Genomic DNA, 19384 nt, shown 5'->3' on the forward strand with positions numbered 1-19384 from the left:
TTTTGTATAAAAATGGTTTATTCTTCTTCACAAAAACACATTTTGTAGTACAGAGGGAAAAAGGGGAATGTACAGTTTGATACATAGGGAGACAGCCACACAGATCTATATACATGGTAACCAGATTCAGAACTCAGTCATCTTCTTATGTGTGTCTGCTGCCTTTAGTTCCCTCTGCAAGCTCCTCTCCTCCTGCTGAAGTTTCACAAGCGCAGTGCGAGCTTCTGACAAACGTATCTCTAGCTGTGCGCTCACCATGTGCTCTCTGCATCGGAGAAACAAAGTAGGAAATATATAATGAACTGCCTCAGTGATCACTGCCCGGTCATAAGTATTAGTTCAACATACAGATTTGCTGGCTCCACCGTGTATAGGACACAAGTTATCTTTTATAGGACTTTATTTAAAAAAATTGAATGTTGAATGTAAGAACTTTGCTTCAAATAAAGGTATGCTTGACAATCAATTTTACCACATCAATACTCAATGGGCAATTCAATAGTTTTTTATGTTGCTGTAATTAATGGACGCCCAAAGTTGCAATTCAATTGTTTTGGGCACCCATTAATGATCACACTCTTCGCGGGTAAAACTCCTGTTTGGGCGCTCAAAACCAGGATTTAATCACACATCTCTGCTCGCGGAGGTGGAGAGCAGAAATGCCGGCGGCTGTTCGCGCCCTAACAGAGCAACAATTGCTCCGTTGGGTGCTCGGCACTACCAGCCACTGCAGAAAACAATTCTATCGCCCCCTCGGTCTGTGGCTTCCTGATGTCTGTCATTCCGTTCTTCACCTCATGACACTGCCCATGTCACATGCAGCTCCGTCCTCTCACACAATCACTCAAGTGGACAGTTCCTGCCTACCACAAGTTCAGGTCATCTTCTGGAATAATCTGTGCTGCTGTGAACACTCAGATGAGCTCAATGACTACAGTTTGTTCTGTCCCTGCCCACATCCAAACAGGGGGTATCACGGATGGAGAGGAACTGTTTAAACAGCGAACAGGATGTAGTGAAATAATATGAGATATGGTAAGAACTTACCCTTGTTATCTCTATTTCTACGAAGTCCATAGGGTTCCACAGGATACCTTGGGGTATAGGTGTGACGTCAGTCGCAGGGCACCAAAGAGTTAAGCTTTCAGCCTCCCAGGATGCACTAGGTCCCCCTCCTATACCCCGCCCCCGGGCCAAGGCACCTCAGTTAGTTACCAAGCCATAGGCCGGAGGAGGAGAAGGAAGAGAGAGAACAAAGATCTGGACACATACAAGAATCACATTCTCACCAGAGGGAGACGGAAAACCCGTGACCAGAGCAAAGCCCATCTGCAGCACAGGTACGACAGGGCGGGAGTCCTGTGGAACCCTATGGACTTCGTAGAAATAGAGATAACAAGGGTAAGTTCTTACCATATCTCATATTTTCTACTTCAGGGTCCATAGGGTATCCACAGGATACCTTGGGGATGTCCCAAAGCAGTATCCTTTAAGGGTGGGGACGCTCCTGTGCAGAAAGGAGAATCCGCCGCCCGAAGGAAGCATCCTGAGAGGCGAAGGTGTCAAACCTGTAATACCTCACGAAGGTATGGACAGAAGACCACGTAGCAGCCTTGCAGATCTGAACTGCCGAGGCACCACGTCGAGCTGCCCACGAAGGACCCACAGACCTAGTGGAATGAGCCTTCAGAGAAGGAGGGACCGGTAGGCCTTCATGAAGATAAGCTTCAGAAATAGCCATACGGATCCAGGCTGCCAAAGTTTGCTTTGAAGCAGGCCAACCCTTTTTACAGAAGCCATATAGGACAACAAAGCGTCCGACTTCCTAAACGAAGAAGTGCGGTCAACATAAGTCCTTAAGGCCCGCACAACATCCAAAGAGGCCTCACCCACGGAAAGACCCGGTGAGTTAAAGGCCGGAACAACTATTTCCTCGTTAACATGAAACTGGGAAACAACTTTGGGAAGAAACTCGGGCCGAGTGCGGAGCACTGCCCTGTTCCCATGAAAAACCAAGAAAGGGGGTCTACAAGAAAGAGCCCCTAACTCAGAAACACGTCTGGCCGAAGCAACGGCCAGAAGGAAAACAGTCTTAGCTGTTAGCCATTTAATATCCACTGAGCCCAGTGGTTCAAACGGCGGTCCTTGGAGAGCCCTCAGGACCACAGCCAAATCCCAAGGCGCCACAGGTGGAACAAAGGGCGACTGAATACGGAGAACACCTTGCATAACGGTGCGCACATCCGGGATTGTAGCAATCCTACGGTGAAACCAGACAGATAGGGCCGAAACCTGTACCTTCAAAGAAGCAAGGCGAAGCCCATAATCTAGTCCCGCTTGCAGGAAGGCGAGAATCCGAGACAGACGAAACTCCCGCGGTGCATAACCTCTCGGTCGACACCACTGGAAGAACGTATGCCACACGCGATGGTATATCCTCGCGGAAGACGGTTTCTGAGCTCGTAACATGGTACGCACCACAGAGCTGGAAAACCCCCGGGACCTCAGCATGGCCGTCTCAACAGCCACGCCGCCAAAGACAGCCGAGTCAGGTCCGGGTGAAGACAAGGACCCTGAGACAGAAGGTCCGGTCGTAGCGGCAACCGCAGAGGACTGTCCACGGACAGACCCTGAAGGTCTGAGAACCAGTGCCGTCTGGGCCACGCGGGAGCTATCAACAGGAGCGTCCCTCCTTCCTGTTTGAATTTCCGGATTACCCGTGGAAGAAGGGAGACCGGAGGGAACAGGTATGCGAACCTGAACGTCCACCGGACGGACAGAGCATCCACCAGAGACGCCCCTTCGTCTCTTGTGCGAGACCCGTACACCGGCAACTTGTTGTTGTGCCGGGACGCCATGAGATCGATTTCTGGAAGACCCCACCTGTCCACCAGTAGTTGAAAAACGTCCGGGTGCAGGGACCATTCCCCTGGATGAACGTCCTGGCGACTTAGAAAGTCCGCCTCCCAATTTAGCACTCCCGGGATGAAGACCGCTGATATGGCTGGAAGATTGCGCTCCGCCCAAACCAGGATCCGAGAGACCTCTACGAGAGCCGCCCGACTGAGAGTTCCTCCTTGCCTGTTTATGTAGGCCACGGTGGTAGCATTGTCCGACTGGACCTGCACCGGGTGACCCTGGAGAAACCGCTGTGCCTGCAGGAGAGCATTGAAGACCGCACGGAGTTCCAAGATATTTATTGGAAGCTCCGCTTCTGTCGGCGTCCACCTGCCCTGGAACAAGTGTGGACCCGAAACTGCTCCCCAGCCCCGAAGACTGGCGTCCGTTGTCAACAGGACCCAATTTGGAACCCAGAACGGACGTCCCTTGTTGAGGTGGGTCGTCTTTAACCACCACGCAAGGGACAGGTGAACCTCCGGGGTGAGCACAATCGTCTGGAACTTCAGAGACTGAGGCAGCCCGTTCCACTTGGACAGGATCAGGTGCTGCAGAGGTCTGGAGTGAAACAGGGCGTATTCCACCATGTCGAACACCGACACCATGGAGCCCAGTAACCTCATCGCCGAGTGTAAGGACACCCGGCGGCTGTGCAGACAACTGCGCACCCTTGACTGTAAAGCAGAGATCTTGTCCTCCGTCACGAAGATCCTTTGCTGTCCCGAGTCCAATAAGGCTCCAAGATGCAGAATCCTCCGAGACGGGATTAGAGTGGACTTCTGCCAGTTGATTAGCCAGCCGTGCCGTTGCAGCAGTGCAATGGTCAGGTCCAAGTGGTGTAACAGGAGCTCTGGAGATCCTGCCACCAATAACAGGTCGTCCAAGTACGGCAACATGCGGACTCCTTGCAGTCGCAGAGAAGCCGCCATGACCGCCATCACCTTGGTGAAAACACGTGGTGCTGTCGCCAGGCAAAAAGGTAACGCCCGAAACTGGAAGTGGTCGCTGCGGATTGCAAACCGAAGGAACTCTTGATGGCGCAAAAGAATAGGGACATGCAGGTAAGCGTCCTGTATGTCCAATGACACCATGTAATCCCCAGGTTCCAGCGCCAGAATGATGGACCGTAGGGTCTCCATCCGAAACTTCGGGACCCGCAAAGACTTGTTGAGTGCTTTGAGGTTGAGAATCGGACGATATGACCCATTGGGTTTCTGTACCAAAAATAGATTTGAATAGAAACCCTGGCCCCTCTGGGAGAATGGAACAGGCACTACAACTCCAGCCTGGAGCATAGTGTGCAATACCTTCCGCAGCTCCGTAGCCTTGTTCCGGTCTGATGGTAGACCCGTGGTGAAGAAGAGAGCCGGGGGTCTGTGCCGGAAGGAGAGGGCATACCCGTGGGAGACCACCTCCAGAACCCAAGTGTCTGTCGTAGTGAACGACCAACACCGGGAGAACTGCAGCAGGCGGCCTCCCACCCTGGGATCCCCCAAGGGGAGACCCGGACCGTCAGGCCGCAGGCTTGTCATCTGGCTTGGGGGCCGGACGTCTGGTACTCCATGCCTGTTTCCGGGGCTTGACCGATTTCTTAGGGCCAGCCTGTCGAGGAAACGACTGTGGTTTGGGCCTGCCCTGGGCCCTAGATGACCGAAAGGACGATGGTCCAGAACCAGAAGGAGCAGCGGCCGACGGGAGACAAGCAGATTTGGCTGCCGCCAGCGTGGCCACAATCTTATCCAGATCCGGACCGAAGAGAACTTCTCCGGTAAACGGCAACGCTTCCAGACCTTTCTTGGAATCTGCGTCCGCCTTCCAGGATCGCAGCCACAAGGTGCGACGAGCAGCTACCGCTGCTGAAGAAATTCTAGACACCAGAGTACTAATGTCTAGAGCCGCCTCGTTGATGTAGGTGGCCGAATCACGGAGATTGCCAATCAACTCCGCCTGTTCGGCCGGACAGTCGGATTCAAAAGAAGCCTCTAATGAATCCGCCCAGCGCTCCATCGCTCTGGCAACCCAGCAAATGGCCATAGCCGGCCGTGCTGCCCCCCCTGCAAGGGAATAAGCGGACTTCAGGCAGATTTCTACCTTGCGGTCCGTAGCATCCTTAAGGGAGGACATGGATGGCATCGGCAATGTGGCACTACGGACAAGACGGGTCACGTGAGAATCCACCTGTGGAGGGGATTCCCACTTAGCAAAATAATTATCCGCGAACGGATAAGCCACCACCAGGCGTCTCTGCGGCTGGTATCTTTTGCCAGGTTGTTTCCACGCCTCCTCTAAATGGTCCACCAACTGACCCGAAAGAGGAAAGACTGTGGCATCGCCCTTCACATCTTTGAAAAAGGCATACTTAGATTTAGCCGCTGGGGGAACTTCGTCCTCAATCACCAAGGCTGTGCGGACCGCCCGAATAAGTCCAGGAATATATACTTTGGACTTAGCATCAGCGTCCTTAGTATGGAGAGGTTCCTGATCGTAAGGATCCAGAATCTCCCCATCATCAGACGTCCCTTCGTCATCCTCATAAGGAGCGGACAGAGACGCCACCGGCCTTTTATGAGGCCGCATCACAGACTCCCCTTGCAACACATCCGACAAGTGCTGTACAGAACTCGTCAGGGAGTTAACCCACGCTGGCTCCTGAGAACCCGGGAGTGGGGAAATAGGGAGATTGTGGGGTACCACCAATTGTCGTGGGAACCCCTGCATGGGTGACGACACCACAGACTGCTGGGACAAACCCATCGGAGTAAACGCGGGCTGCGGAGCTAACTGGCCCACTAAAGCTGTTAACGCCTGAGCGAAACAAGCCCAGGGCGGCTCCTGTACCGGTGCTGTAACCGTAATAGGCCGCGCCATGGACAAACACTGCCGGCAAAGGCCCTCCGCGCTACCCTCCCCCTCCGCTAACGGTACTTTGCACGTGGTACACTGTAGCCGGAGGGGAAAATCACTTTCAGACATGATGGCACCACGTATGTGACCTCTCTCACCAATTAAGTATTAAATAGGCGAGAGACCACCCTGCAGCACCGCACCGCAAGAGCTTTAGCAGAAAGAACAGGGACAGTAATAAAGCTGACAGTTTAGAGAAGAAAAGTTACAGGCAGCGCTAGCACAGTCACATACAATGCAGAGAAATAACAATTCCTGCACTAACAGCGCTGATCACTCAACTACACAGACACAGGGCCTGGTAGGACACAGCGCTGCATACACAGACCTGAGCCACAGCGGAGGAGAGGTATGCGGGGGGACCCAGACCACGATGCTTCCTTCCAGACTTCCAGCAGCGTTCACCATGCGTTGCAGAGAAGATGGCCGCCGAGGAGCAGAGAGAAGCTGGCCTGGGGGAGGAGCGCTGACACAGGACCAGTCAGCACAGTGCAGAGAGGGCTGTGTGCAGCGGGGGAGGCGCCGGCTGTGAGACAGGGAAGGCGCGCTCCCCTGGCATGCATTTAACCCCTGGGACGCCGCAGCGCTACCGCTCTGCTGAGGCCCGCTGTCCCAGGGGGTAGTGGAAGCGCAGGTTGGTCGCCTGGCTCCACGCTGCAGCCAGTCCCCAGGGAGCCCCCTGCCTGGGGACTTAGGACCATGTGATCAGCGGGGACCCACCGCGGGACCCCGCTGCTTACCTCTGTCCCCCTTGAATCCGGCCATGGTCCGGAGCATCTGGGGTCACCGCTAGCTGTGACCCCAGACGCCCACCAGCATCCCCGGATCAGTACCGGCGTTCTGGTACCGGCGGGGTGTAGGGAAGACAGCATGGACATCAGGACTGACTGTCCATGCTGTTCATCCAGATGTGCAGCCACAGCTGCATGAAGAAAAAGCTTCAGGGGCTCTTCTAGCCCCCACTCCAACAGGTGCACCCGACTCCGGCCGGGCACCAAACTAAACTGAGGTGCCTTGGCCCGGGGGCGGGGTATAGGAGGGGGACCTAGTGCATCCTGGGAGGCTGAAAGCTTAACTCTTTGGTGCCCTGCGACTGACGTCACACCTATACCCCAAGGTATCCTGTGGATACCCTATGGACCCTGAAGTAGAAACTTTGACAATATGATTATAATTCTGTGTACCACTTAATAAACTCATTGTATATGTCATATAAGGTTACATCAAAAAACAAACTTACATTCTATTTTTAACTGATTGGAGCAAATTAAATTGTTTTAATGACTGTTGGTTTAAATGATGGTGGTGTTCCCAGCGTGGGGAGGATCGAGGCAGCGCCAAATGTGTAAAAATATGTTGGCCTGACCACTTTCACCCTGTTGGGCACTGTGCACCATGCAGTAGTAATTATGTTATAATAAAGAATTTATCTTTTGCAATTACCCCCCGCCTCCCACACACACATTTTATTTATATATATATATATATATATATATATATATATATATTTTTTATTATTATTATTATTATTATTATTATTATTATTATTATTATTATTATATATTAGGAACTACCAGCAGAGCTATTTTCAAGTGGGATAATATTGTACAAATCATAGCAGGTAGGGGTCTGGCACTGGTAATAACCTATGATGCAGAGCTATTCACACTATTGCTTCCTTATACGCTTAGAGAAAAACGATAATGAGGCCTGAAGGAGCAAATGAAGTCTGTGATGAGATTTCAGTTCGAGATGCAGAATGCAATGAAATACGACTCAAATTATTTTGTTTATACAAACATCCTAAGAAGTGCCAAGACAGGCAATCATATTTGCCACATAGAGTGCATGCTTTCTAAAGATTTTTTTGGCACCAGTATCATTAGCATAAAAAATAGAGGGGCCATTTCATCGAGCCTCGTTAAGATTTTTAGTAATTTTCTGCGCTTATGTGGATTACATTTCTTCCGCAATGAGAAGTGACAGGTGTGCCATTTACTGCTGCGGAAATAGTGGTATTTATCAGCAACTGTTGTTTCACTTGGTCAGTCACATTATCCTATTGCTCACATACTGTGTGGCACAAAACTTCCCTCATTCACTTACCCTATCACCAGTAGGTGACTGACTCGGCACAGTATGGTTGCTAAGGCAAGCAATAAAACAAAAGGGCCTTGCATGAGTGCAAAACGATAAAGTGCACTTATATTCAGGGGGACCTGCTTGGGTTCAAGTCATAAAGGAGGTATTCAATAAACTCAAAATTCAGGACAGAAGCACAGACAGGACGACTAATACACTTTCTGCTATGCCTAGCTAAATCGATATTTATACTTGGATATATCTGAGCATTTGCTGTGTGACTCCATTGCTTGCTGTTACTCAGTTGCTGAACTTTTGCCCATCTAACCACTCTGATTACACAAGACTCCAGGATCGCAGGAGAGTAGATAGATCTCCTGCGCTCCATTCATGTCTGCAATGGGGCCATGATTCGTGTCATAGTTGCCCTGCCTCCCACTGAACACTGCTGCAAAGAGAGGTGTTTTGTAGCAGGGGTGGGGGCTGTGATTATGGCACCACACCCCCGCTGTTAGTCAGTGGGATGTCCGCCTCCAAGACCTCCTAGAAGGGAGTGACAAAGTCTGCATTTAGGATTTCTTGAAATTCTGACCTTGGTTATTGCCCTCAATTATCCTAATGCCACTGGCCTCTGACTGTGGCTAATGGCTTCCACTATTCTTTTGTCTGGCTTTACTTCACAATGTCAAAGTGACATTTAATTTCAGCCCTACCTGGAAGTGCATGCTATGAATACCATCAGTGTATCAATCATCTTACCAAGGACTGTACAATGACAGATGACAGGGTATACACTAGGAGATGTGAGAGTCTGTATAACTTCCCAGCAATCAATAGAAATTATATCTGAATCTTATATATAATTGTTCGTTTGCAAGAAATAATAAATAAACTTAAGAAGCTGTCTTCGGCAAAGTGTGGGTGCCATTAACTTGCAAAAACAGTTCTTGATCACTAGGTGTCTGCCAGGATACATTGCTTATGGTGACTAAGAAGTAGATGTACTAAAGGTCAATTTTTGTATTGATTTTAATTGACTGAAAGACTCAAAATCTACTGTATAAATCATTGGCCAAATCTCTCATTTACTAACATTTGATTTTAAAATGGATTTCAAAATTGAATGCAATGTGGGTTGATTTTCCAGAGTGTAAAAGTGGTTGATTTGGAATGAGCACTTCAAAATCGACTAACACTTCCTTATGTACTCCTATTGGCCAAAACATACCACATGCACTGGAAGCCACATAAACTCATTATAAAAAGGCTGGCACACACCCAAGCAAACTGAAAGGGTATTTTGTGGAGAGAGAGAGTAGAGAGGAGCATTTAGCAGGAGAGTGGGGATTTTATATAGATGCTTAAAAACTGATTTCTGAGAGTTTTGCCCTGTCAATTTTTTGTATTGTTACCATCATTTTGAAGTTAGTCTTATTTCTTTTTTTGTCTTGTCTAATTTTTTTATTTAGTCTTTGTCAGTGTTTCTGCGTGTGCCCGGGGAGTGTGTGTATTTAAGTTTTGTTAGTGTTTAAGTGTAGTTTGTGTATTATTTTTTCGATTTGTATGGTGGCTGCTTGGAGTAGGGCAAGAGAGGTGGAGGAGAGGGATCCAGTTGTTGAGTATAGTGTGATGGAGGAGGCAGAGGGACAGGACTCCGATTAAGGAGAGAAGCCTCAAACTAGCAAGACAGAGTTCTATTTACTAAGCAGTGTTAGGAGACAGAGTGAAAAGTGATAAGGAAGTGATAAGGTGCCAGCCAATCAGCTCCCAACTGTCATTTTTCAAACACAGCTTGTGAGATGACAGTTGGGAGCTGATTGGCTGGCACCTTATCACTTTTCACTCTGTCTCCTAACACTGCTTAGTAACTAGACCCCTAAATCTGGCCGCAATGTCAGGTTTAACCTTGTGGAGTATTGTGCGTTTGGTCGCCGGGCCCAATACACTTCTGCAAGAAGAAAGTGGGGCCATGTAGCAGGCAGCAGTTGATGCAGTGAATCCTAGTGAGCATTTAAAACGCGACAAGCTCCAGTGTGTGAAGCGTTTTTCAGACATCCGATGCCGTGTCAAATCCAAGATGGTCCTGGAAAGGAGCTCTACAGGCAGCACTAGAGGAGGGTCCCCTGTGGAGGTGGATTATGAGGAACGGGAAAGGGAATTATACCTGGAGGAACTGGTGTCAGGAGTTAAAGTGCATGCCACTGTGCACCACATGCTTGTGTCTCCTTTTATAGGCATCATAATTAAGTTCCTACCAATAAAATGGTGTTTAGATGCTAAAAATCACCTGTCATTTAATAGTCTCTATGGGGATTTTTCTGTCGACTTTGTAGTCGATTTTAAGCCGACTTTCAATCCGACTTAGTAAATGAGAGAATCCTGTAGTGGTCTATGTGAAAGTATTGATGTTTGGTCGATGGTTGTTTTTGGTTGGGATTTGGTTTTGGTATAGTCAGTTTTGCCTGTAGTAAATCACCAATTTGCAAATCACACAGAAAGCCACTGAAACGCCAAGAGCGACCTTTAGTTAACCACTTAACTGAATTAAAAAAAAAAAAAAAAAAAACCCCCAAAATCGTCGTTTTTTTTAGTCGCAAATTATGTAAATAATAGCTATTTAAACTTGATTCAATATATATGTTTTAACAAAAAATTTTAAATCACGATTAAACAGCTATTATATAATGTGATAATAATAAAAAAATGTTATACAGTAGTTTTAAAAAACCTGTGATCGTACACATAGGGGGCAGAGGTGGCGCTGATAAACCTGCTAGATGCTTCTAGTGCAGACACAGCAGCACTGTGAAGCCAGCGGAAGGGAAGGGAGGTCCCATCTCAGCAGCCACAGTGGATGCTAGGAGCTGCGCTGTTCTCAATGAAGGCAGCCGCGCTGGGAGGGGGGTGCCGATGGCTGGACATAGTGCAGCAGCGGCGGCAACTACAGGGGCCGCGGCTGCCTTCTTTGAACGAGAGGTGAAGCCAGCTTCCCGATCACTGCTGGCCACAGTGATCGGAACACCGCAGCAGCCGCGGCTACATGTCTTGAAGCCGCACTGGGAGGGGGGGGGAGGGGGTGATGCCAGGTGCCCACTCACTGTGGCCAGTAGTGGTCGGGACACAAAGGAGGGGGAGCCGAGGGACCAGGAGGTCCCTCTGATGTAGGCAGCTGCTGGAAGATTAGCTTCCTACAGCCGCCTAGTGAACATTCCTGACTGGTCGCATCAGATATGACCATGTCAGGGAAAGCCCAATCTGGTGTGGTCGCATCTGATGAGACCATGCCAGGCAAGTGGTTAATATACCTTTAAGTATACTAAAGCAGATAAACGTACATAATAGTCAATTCATAGTCACATTAGAATACATAGAGGATCTTTAGTACAACTTATCTTGCTCTTGCCTTTTACACAAACTACTTAGAAGTTCTCTAATCTTTTCAGCAAGGTTAGGTCACTCCAGAATTTGTGCAGTGTTGGTGTAATGCTACACAATATGGATACTGCACATCCGTCAACCTCTAACATTTGATATGTATTCCTGCATTCAGTTTTATCTGCAGATGTTTTGTAAAGTCAGGTGCACCACTCGACCAGGTAAGGAGAGTTCTAGTGACCATTGTGGTTTAAACGGCTTTCACTTACCTTCCTATGTTTCGTGCTAGCGCTTTGGTCATCTGTCCTATTTCCCGCTGTTTCTGCTGGATCTTTTCTGTGGTTTTTGCTAGAGCAACATTCAGCGCCCGCTTGCTGCCCTGGCTGGCGTTGTAGATCTCCTTGCCTTTCCTTTCTATGGTCATGCCAGTCTCTGCTGTGTGCTCCCGTGGGCCCTTTCTCTCCAGCTTTTCATTTAGGAAGTCAAACACATTGCGGGGAGCGTTGTTACCCTGCCTGACACCTGGCAGCTTGGACTGTCGTTTCCTTCTGACTTTGGGAGGGTTCTGTCCTCCTTTATGCTTTCTTTGCCGCAACTCTAAGCATTGGTCCAGAGATTTACCCTTTGGCAAGACCATAGCCTGGACAGGATCTACTCGCCCCTCTAAGTTCCGCCCTAAACCTGAAAAGTGTAAAATGACAAGTTACAAACATGAGGAGAGAAGATTACAAGGAATACATAAAGTGAGCAGACCAAGTGACTTTTGCTTATTTTTTTAAATTGTAAGTACTGAGTGTGAATACTGTTAGTTATGCTTAGGTTAGGAAGTGTGAGTGTTGATACTAGAAAGTTTAGGATAGAGAGCATAAGTGCTGTTACTGCCAAGCGTAGTATAGCAAGTTTGAGTTGTACATTTCAGTTAACAATAAGTAATTTAATTTTACAATATTAAAACAATTACTTATTCTACAACTCACCTTTTCCAATCTCGTACCCCATGCGTGCCATGAGCTTGGACCCTATCCCACGCGTGTGTGCCTCCCACCCAGCAAACTCAGAACTGCAGGGTGAGGCACCAATTTCTCCAGTGTCCACAAGAACTGCAATAGGTGAGTGGGGAGTTACAAAACACATCTAAAGAGGTACAAGTAGGTTGCAACAGGGATTTGCATTTAGCTTACCTCTAGCGTACCCAGAATCCTCAGCTCCTCCATCATCGTCATCAGAGGATGAACTGTCTTTTTCTCGCAGAGGTGGAATGATGGCATCAGCCTCTAAAACGGCTTCTTTTAGTAGCGCAGAATCAAACTTCACTGTGTAGAATGCGTTATCTATGTCTAAAACATGGAGGGGAAAATATAAGGAAGAGTATAAAAGCCTGTGAGTGATAGGGAGGAAAGAGGGGCACAATACTAAGGTGCACTAGCTGTAGACTGCTGGCATCCTTATCATCTTGACTGGGGAGCCACAGGATTTACCTGTAATTCGTGCCGGGTACCAGATGCCATCATTGTGTCTAGCCAGACAGGGGGTGTTAAGCCCAAGAGAACCAAGGTCTGGCTCATCAAAGGGTTTGAGCTCATTCATGGGCACCACTTGTCCATGTGAAAATCTGAGAATGGGAAGAAGTAGTTAGGTGACCATAACTCTGCCCCTACTCATACACACCTACCACCTAGAGAGGAAACACTAATACCAAAAGTCACGGGTAAAGTTAAGATTAAACTCTGTCCCTTTGTAAAGTAATCCTATCCAAATGCTGCAATTTGAATTTGTACAACTACGGAGTAGCGATATGGACAGTTATCTGTACAATGTGATAAAACTTCAAGCAATAGCTAACAAGTAGGATATCCATATCCTGCCTCAAATGTGTAGCAGGAGCCTCATGTCACTAATGTTGGGAGATCCTGCTCCACAACTTTCAGTATAACCTTCCCACTTACATCCATTCCTCACAATATGACACACTCACATGCAGCCGGGAAAGTTCTCACACAAGTGGACTTGCCTCAGCCTCACACAAGATCAGCTTGCTCATCTCCTGAACTACACTGTGCTGCTGTGAGTACTGCAATGTGACTGGCTGCAGGCTATTCTACCTTCTACCACTATGAGGAAATATCAGTTTAGCAAGATATGAAGACTGAGTGTAAATAGGTGCTTTTATCTGATAAACATTACAGAATGATTGGTTGATACAGGTTGAAGCATATTATTTTGTGTGAAAATTCCAGAACTGTCCTAAAGGGAGGGGAGGGAGAGTTGGATAGATATATAAAAAAAAAAAAAAAAAAAACATAATCCAAGTAGGTATCTACAATATATCTATACATTTGAAGCTTGTAAACAGGGTCCTCTTATATTTCTGTATGTCTGGTAATACTTTCCTGTTATTAAAGTGTCTGCTCCCAATGTAAAGCGCAATGGAATATACTGATGCTATTTTCATACATGTTTATAAATAAGTACCTGTTTTAAACTTTAGATAAGAGATAACAATCAAGCTAGTTCAGAGCCATAACATTGTCATCAGCTCTACCTCTCTGCACATGTAAGCCTGTAGTAACATGAACAGTGCACTCACATAGGCCCATGCTTGTAATATGCATAATATTAATGAGGAGGACTTTTTATCATTATTTTGAATATATACAGTACTGTGCAAAAGTTTTAGGCAGGTGTGGAAAAAATGCTGCAAAGACTGCTTTCAAAAATAGAAGTGTTAATAGTTTATTTTTATCAATTAACAAAAGGCAAAGTCAATGAACAGAAGAGAAATCTAAATCAAATCAATATTTGGTGTGACCACCCTTTGTCTTCAAAACAGCATCAGTTCTTCTAGGTACACTTGCACACAGTTTTTGAAGGAATTCAGCAAGAAGGTTGTTCCAAAAACCTTGAAGAACTAACCACAGATCTTTTGTGGATGTAGGCTTGCTCAAATCCTTCTGTCTCTTCATGTAATCCCAGACAGACTCGATGATGTTGAGATCAGGGCTCTGTGGGGGCCATATCATCACTTCCAGGACTCCTTTGTTCTTTATGCTGAAAATAGCTGTTAATGACATTGGCTGTATGTTTGGGGTCGTTGTCCTGCTGCAGAATAAATTTGAAGCCAATCAGATGCCTCCTTGATGGTATTGCATGATGGATAAGTACCGGCCTATATTTTGCAGCATTGAGGACACCATTAATCCTGACCAAATCCCCAGCTCTATTTGCTGAAATGCAGCCCCAAACTTGCAAGGAACCTCCACCATGCTTCACTGTTTGCCTGAAGACACTCTTTATTGTACTGCTCTCTGGGCCTGATTCAGCTTTGGGAATAGAGTGAGAAATAGCACTTAACTGTGAACCTGGACAAACCATGTTGCAATGCAAGGGGTGTAAATACATAATTTTTTTTGCATGTAGGGTAAATACTGGCTGCTTTTGTATGTAGCTCACAAATACTGCACAGCTTTATTATTACACTGCACTTTAGATGTCAGTATAGACACCTCCCTCCCAATTCTAAATCTCTCTGCACATTTTAAATCTGCTCCATCTGCACTGCAACATGGTTTCACCAAGATGATCAGTTAAGTGCTAAATCTCACTCCATTTCCAAAGCTGAATTAGGCCCTCTAGCCCTTCGATGAACAAACTGCCTTGTTACAACCAAATATTTCAAATTTTGACTCATCAGTCCAGAGCACCTGCTGCCATTTGTCTGCAACAGAGTTCCTATGTTTTCGTGCATAGTTGAATAGCTTGGCGTTGTTTCCATGTCGAAGGTATGGCTTTTTGGACGCAATTCTTCCATGAAGACCACTTCTGGCCAGACTTCTCAGAACATTAGCTGGGTGTACCTGGGTCCCACTGGTTTCTGCCAGTTCTGAGCTGATGGCACTGCTGGACATCTTCCGATTTCGAAGGGAAGTAAGCATGATGTGTCTTTCACCTGATGAAAGTTTCCTTGGCCGACCACTGCATCTACGGTTCTCAAAGTTGCCCATTTCTTTGTGCTTCGTCAAAAGAGCTTGAACAGCACATCTTGAAACCCCAGTCTGCTTTGAAATCTTTGCCTGGAAGAGACCTTCCTGATGCAGTATAACTACCTTGTGTCTTGTTGCTGTGCTCAGTTTTGCTATGGTGTATGACCTGTGACATGAAACGGTCTTCTACAACCTCACCTTTGTAGCAGTTTGGCTGTTCCTCACCCAGTTTTAAGCCTCATACACAGCTGTTTCAGTTAATGACTGTGTTTCAACTTAAGGTGCATACACATGGGATGATGTGCGCCCTGAACGAACATCATCCCGTGTGTCCCCGGCAGGGCTGTGCTCAATGTCGTTAACGACACTGCGCACACACTCTGAACGAAATCAAGAACGATTTCGTTCAGTGCCGGGCTCCCTCCCTCATCCCCGAACATGTCCAACCTGACATTATCGTCAGGTTGGACAGGAAGTTCGGACGATGAACGAAAACTACAAACGGCAAACGGGAGCGCGCATTTGTAGTTTTCGTTCATCGTTTTGGGGCAAATACTTAACGATTTTTGGACAGATTTGTCGTTAACGTCAAATCGTTCATAAAATCGTCCCGTGTGTACACACCATCACATATGAAAATGATGAACATTATCACCTGTTTGGTAGGATTGATTAAACACAACCTGCAAGTGTACCTAGAAGAATTGATGCCATTTTGACGGCAAAGGGTGATCACACCAAATATTGATTTGATTTAGATTTCTCTTCCGTTCATTCACTTTGCATTATGTTAATGACTGTGTTTCAACCTACATATGAAATTGATGAACATTATCACCTGTTTGGTAAGATTGGTTAAACACACACCTGACCATAATCCTACAAAATATTGATTTGATTTAGATTTCTCTTCTGCTCATATACTTAGCATTTTGTTAATTGATAAAAATAAGCTATTAACATTTCTGTTTTTGAAAGCTTTCTTACCCTGTAGAATTTTTTTCATACCAGTCTAAAACTTTTGCACAGTACTGTATGTTAATAAAATTTGTATTTTGTAAAATATTTCTTCAAGAGCTTTAAGAGATTGCTTGAGTAAGATGTATGTTCAACCAATATATTTGTTTGATCTTTTTGTGAAGCTATGCACACTTTCTTTGCTCATTGGCAGCAGCTATACATGTCCAATGTTTTGATGAAGTTTCAACGCCACAAACAACTTATGTCCGTTAGTATTATACATCTTCAGGACAATGGTCCTCATTCAGAGCCGGTCGCAAGCGCTGAGCGAGCCCGCAAGCCCCGGAGTGAGAGAGAAATTCTCTCGCTCCGGAGCTCACTACAAAGGGGCGGCTGTTGATGGTGATCAGCAACTTGTCCCGTTTTGTAGGAGTGGTGGGGGGGTGGCTTCACAAACTGAGGTGTTCCTTAAGGAACGCCTGCCGTTTTGTGGGCGGCCGCACTGACATCAGCAGTGATGTCAGTGGGGAGCTTACTGCTCGATCAGAGCAGGAAGCTCCCTGGGGCTTGCGGTTGCCAAGACCCAACCTTAGGGTCTCGTCGCAAGCCCCGATGGTCTTGACCATCAACCTGGTCGGTCGCTAAAGCTGTGGCTAGTAACCCACAGCTTAGCTAGCGACCAGGAGGCCGCACTTGAACATTCAGGCGGCCGACCTCATTCAGAGAGAGCGCTCGCTTCTTGCGACCACCTCTGAATGAGGGCCATTGTCCTACCAAGTTCTCATCCCACTTATCTAACCACTCCATCAGTCTTCGTTTCTCTAAACAAGCTCCTCTCTGCTATTACTTGGGATACCATAAGACTTGCGTCTAGTCATCTGCACTTCTCCATCTATACCACTTTTCTTGAAAGAAAATTAAATGATAAATACCTTTATGTAAATTTGATGAATCCATCATATGGATCTTTAATATTTATATTGGCCTGTGTCTTGTTGCTATTCCATCCTGGCTGCTACCTAGCTGCACCAAAATGAATCTCTCAAAAACAGAGATAAATATCTTTCCACCAGTCATCAGAAGCTCCTTACCTGACATGACAATAAACCATACCCCTCAAACTTGCTGCTTGGGTCCTTGGCTTAATACTGTCCTTTGTTTCACACAACTAAGCTGTCTCTAAATCCTGTTACACATAGCTAAAAAAAAAATCCAGAATACTTAGTTATCTCACACAAGGCTCTGCAAAATGTATTAATTCATGCATTTTTGATCCCCCACATTGATTATTACAATTCCATAGTCTCGCAATTTTGTAATGCAGCAACTAGACTAATTTTTCACATAAAATGTTCTTTCAATGCTACTCCACCAGTCCCTACATTACATGCCTGTACTTTGCAAAATCCAATCAAAAAATACTTCTACTAACAGAGAAAGCCTTAAGCAAACCTGCACCAACATACATCTCATCGCTTGGCTCAATATCTCCCAAATCACTCTCCGATCTGCCCGAGATCTGCGTCACTCATCCAAACACTACCTGCACCCAATTACAGGACTCTCTTCAAACTGAACCTACTCTGCGGAATTCCCTCACTCACAGCATAAATATTCCCCTAGTATGTAAACCTTCAAACATACCTTGAAAACTCACCTCTTTAGGCAAATGTTTAAACTTCCTGAGCCACCAAATTATATTATTATAGCTCCCTAAAACCAACACTATTATGTGATCAGATCACATAGCCCCACTGAGAACTTTTTCCACTGCATTAAATGGCATTTAGCCTCATGTATCTATCACCTATTTTACTACAGGTAAGGTAGCAAACAGGGCCCTACTACTGCTTTATTTGTATTAATACCTAGCCTTGTTTTATTACTGTGTTTGTTTCCAAATGTAAACTGCTGTGAAGAATGCTACCACCACACATATAGATGTTAAGACACAACTGACATCTCTTCACCTGCAATTGTCATTGAAATTACACTTATCATCCAAGAAGTAGGGACAAGGCTTTATGGCCTTGTGTGTAGGATAGAGATACAGAACTCGGACTCCGGGGCTTCCATCTTCCATTAGCTCTGACCCCACAACCATAGCATTGTGATACTCTAATGTCCCCCACGTGCTATAATATGGAGCTTTCACTTTCATTCCACTAGTTTCATCTTCCTCCTCTTCTCCATCCTCTGAATTGTTGGAACCATTCACATCATTAGTCTCGGGAAGTTTAGTCTTATTACTCAATTCTTCAATGGCCATGCTGAAAGCTTCATACTCGTCATCCTGATGTGAAGATGACGGCCCATCAAGAGCTGACAGTAAATTGGACTTCTGTACAGACAGTAGGCTAGACTCTGTCAGTTCTATCAGCTGCTGTAAATCTCCCTGAAGCTGAATGAGATCTGTTCTCTGCGATGGGTCCACATCACCATGCAGGGTAAGCCTCACTTGCTCCAGCTGAGCTCTGTAGGTTTGTAGAGCAGCTCCTAGACTCTCCTCATCCATCATGTACAGTAACAAGCTGTCACTCAGCAATGGCGTATTCAGACCTTTCTAATCTGCAAAATAAAATCCCAAGACTAGGAGGAGATCAACTGCGAAAGGAGAAGTAATATTTGCATAATTGTTCACAACCTCCGTATAGATAATAAAATATAAACTATAATATCAATATGACAATGTAATTTAACAAAATTTAGTTGAAAACAAGATGTTCTCACTTGTTATTAGATTGTGTATTTTTAGGTGTGGCCAAATTGGGGAGGCGCAGCTACAGTTGGCCACACATCTAAAGATGATCTGTCCAACCAGCCAACTAGTTGATTAGTTGGAATGAAAATCTGGTAATGTATGGGAGTAAATGATGATCAGCAATTTGCTCCGAAATGACAGAAAACAGATGAAAATGGTCATTCAGATAAGTTTGTTAAATGTTTGATCTAAACAATTTGTTCAAACAACAGTTTTTCCCCATTTTCCGGCATTTGGGAGCAAATTGCTGATTGTCATTTGCTTTCATACCTTACCAGATTTTCATTCCAACCAATCAACTAGTTGGCTGGTTGGACAGATAATCTTTAGATGTGTGGCCAGTTTAAGCCCACTTCCCAAAAAAAAACAAGTAACTAGTATGCGCGGAGCCGCGCTCTCAGCACAGGAGGGCAGCTCCAGGGAA

At 46.1% G+C, this 19384-nt stretch overlaps 1 protein-coding gene across 1 annotated transcript in view; it reads right to left on the reverse strand.

The window, feature by feature from the left end:
- ZGPAT (zinc finger CCCH-type and G-patch domain containing) overlaps positions 1-19384 on the reverse strand; it is a 21343-nt gene continuing 1959 nt past the window's right edge. Inside the window, exons 2-7 of the mRNA XM_088467030.1 lie at positions 18170-18767; positions 12738-12871; positions 12441-12596; positions 12237-12359; positions 11529-11940; positions 1-265 (exon numbers count right to left, since the gene is read on the reverse strand). Coding sequence (XP_088323156.1) covers positions 127-265; positions 11529-11940; positions 12237-12359; positions 12441-12596; positions 12738-12871; positions 18170-18717 — 1512 coding nt within the window. The 5' untranslated portion in view covers positions 18718-18767 and the 3' untranslated portion in view covers positions 1-126. The remainder of the gene's footprint in view (positions 266-11528; positions 11941-12236; positions 12360-12440; positions 12597-12737; positions 12872-18169; positions 18768-19384) is intronic.

The sequence above is a fragment of the Taudactylus pleione genome, unplaced genomic scaffold (assembly GCF_031769625.1).
Source record: "Taudactylus pleione unplaced genomic scaffold, aTauple2 ptg000069l, whole genome shotgun sequence".
NCBI classification, from domain to species: Eukaryota; Metazoa; Chordata; class Amphibia; order Anura; family Myobatrachidae; genus Taudactylus; species Taudactylus pleione.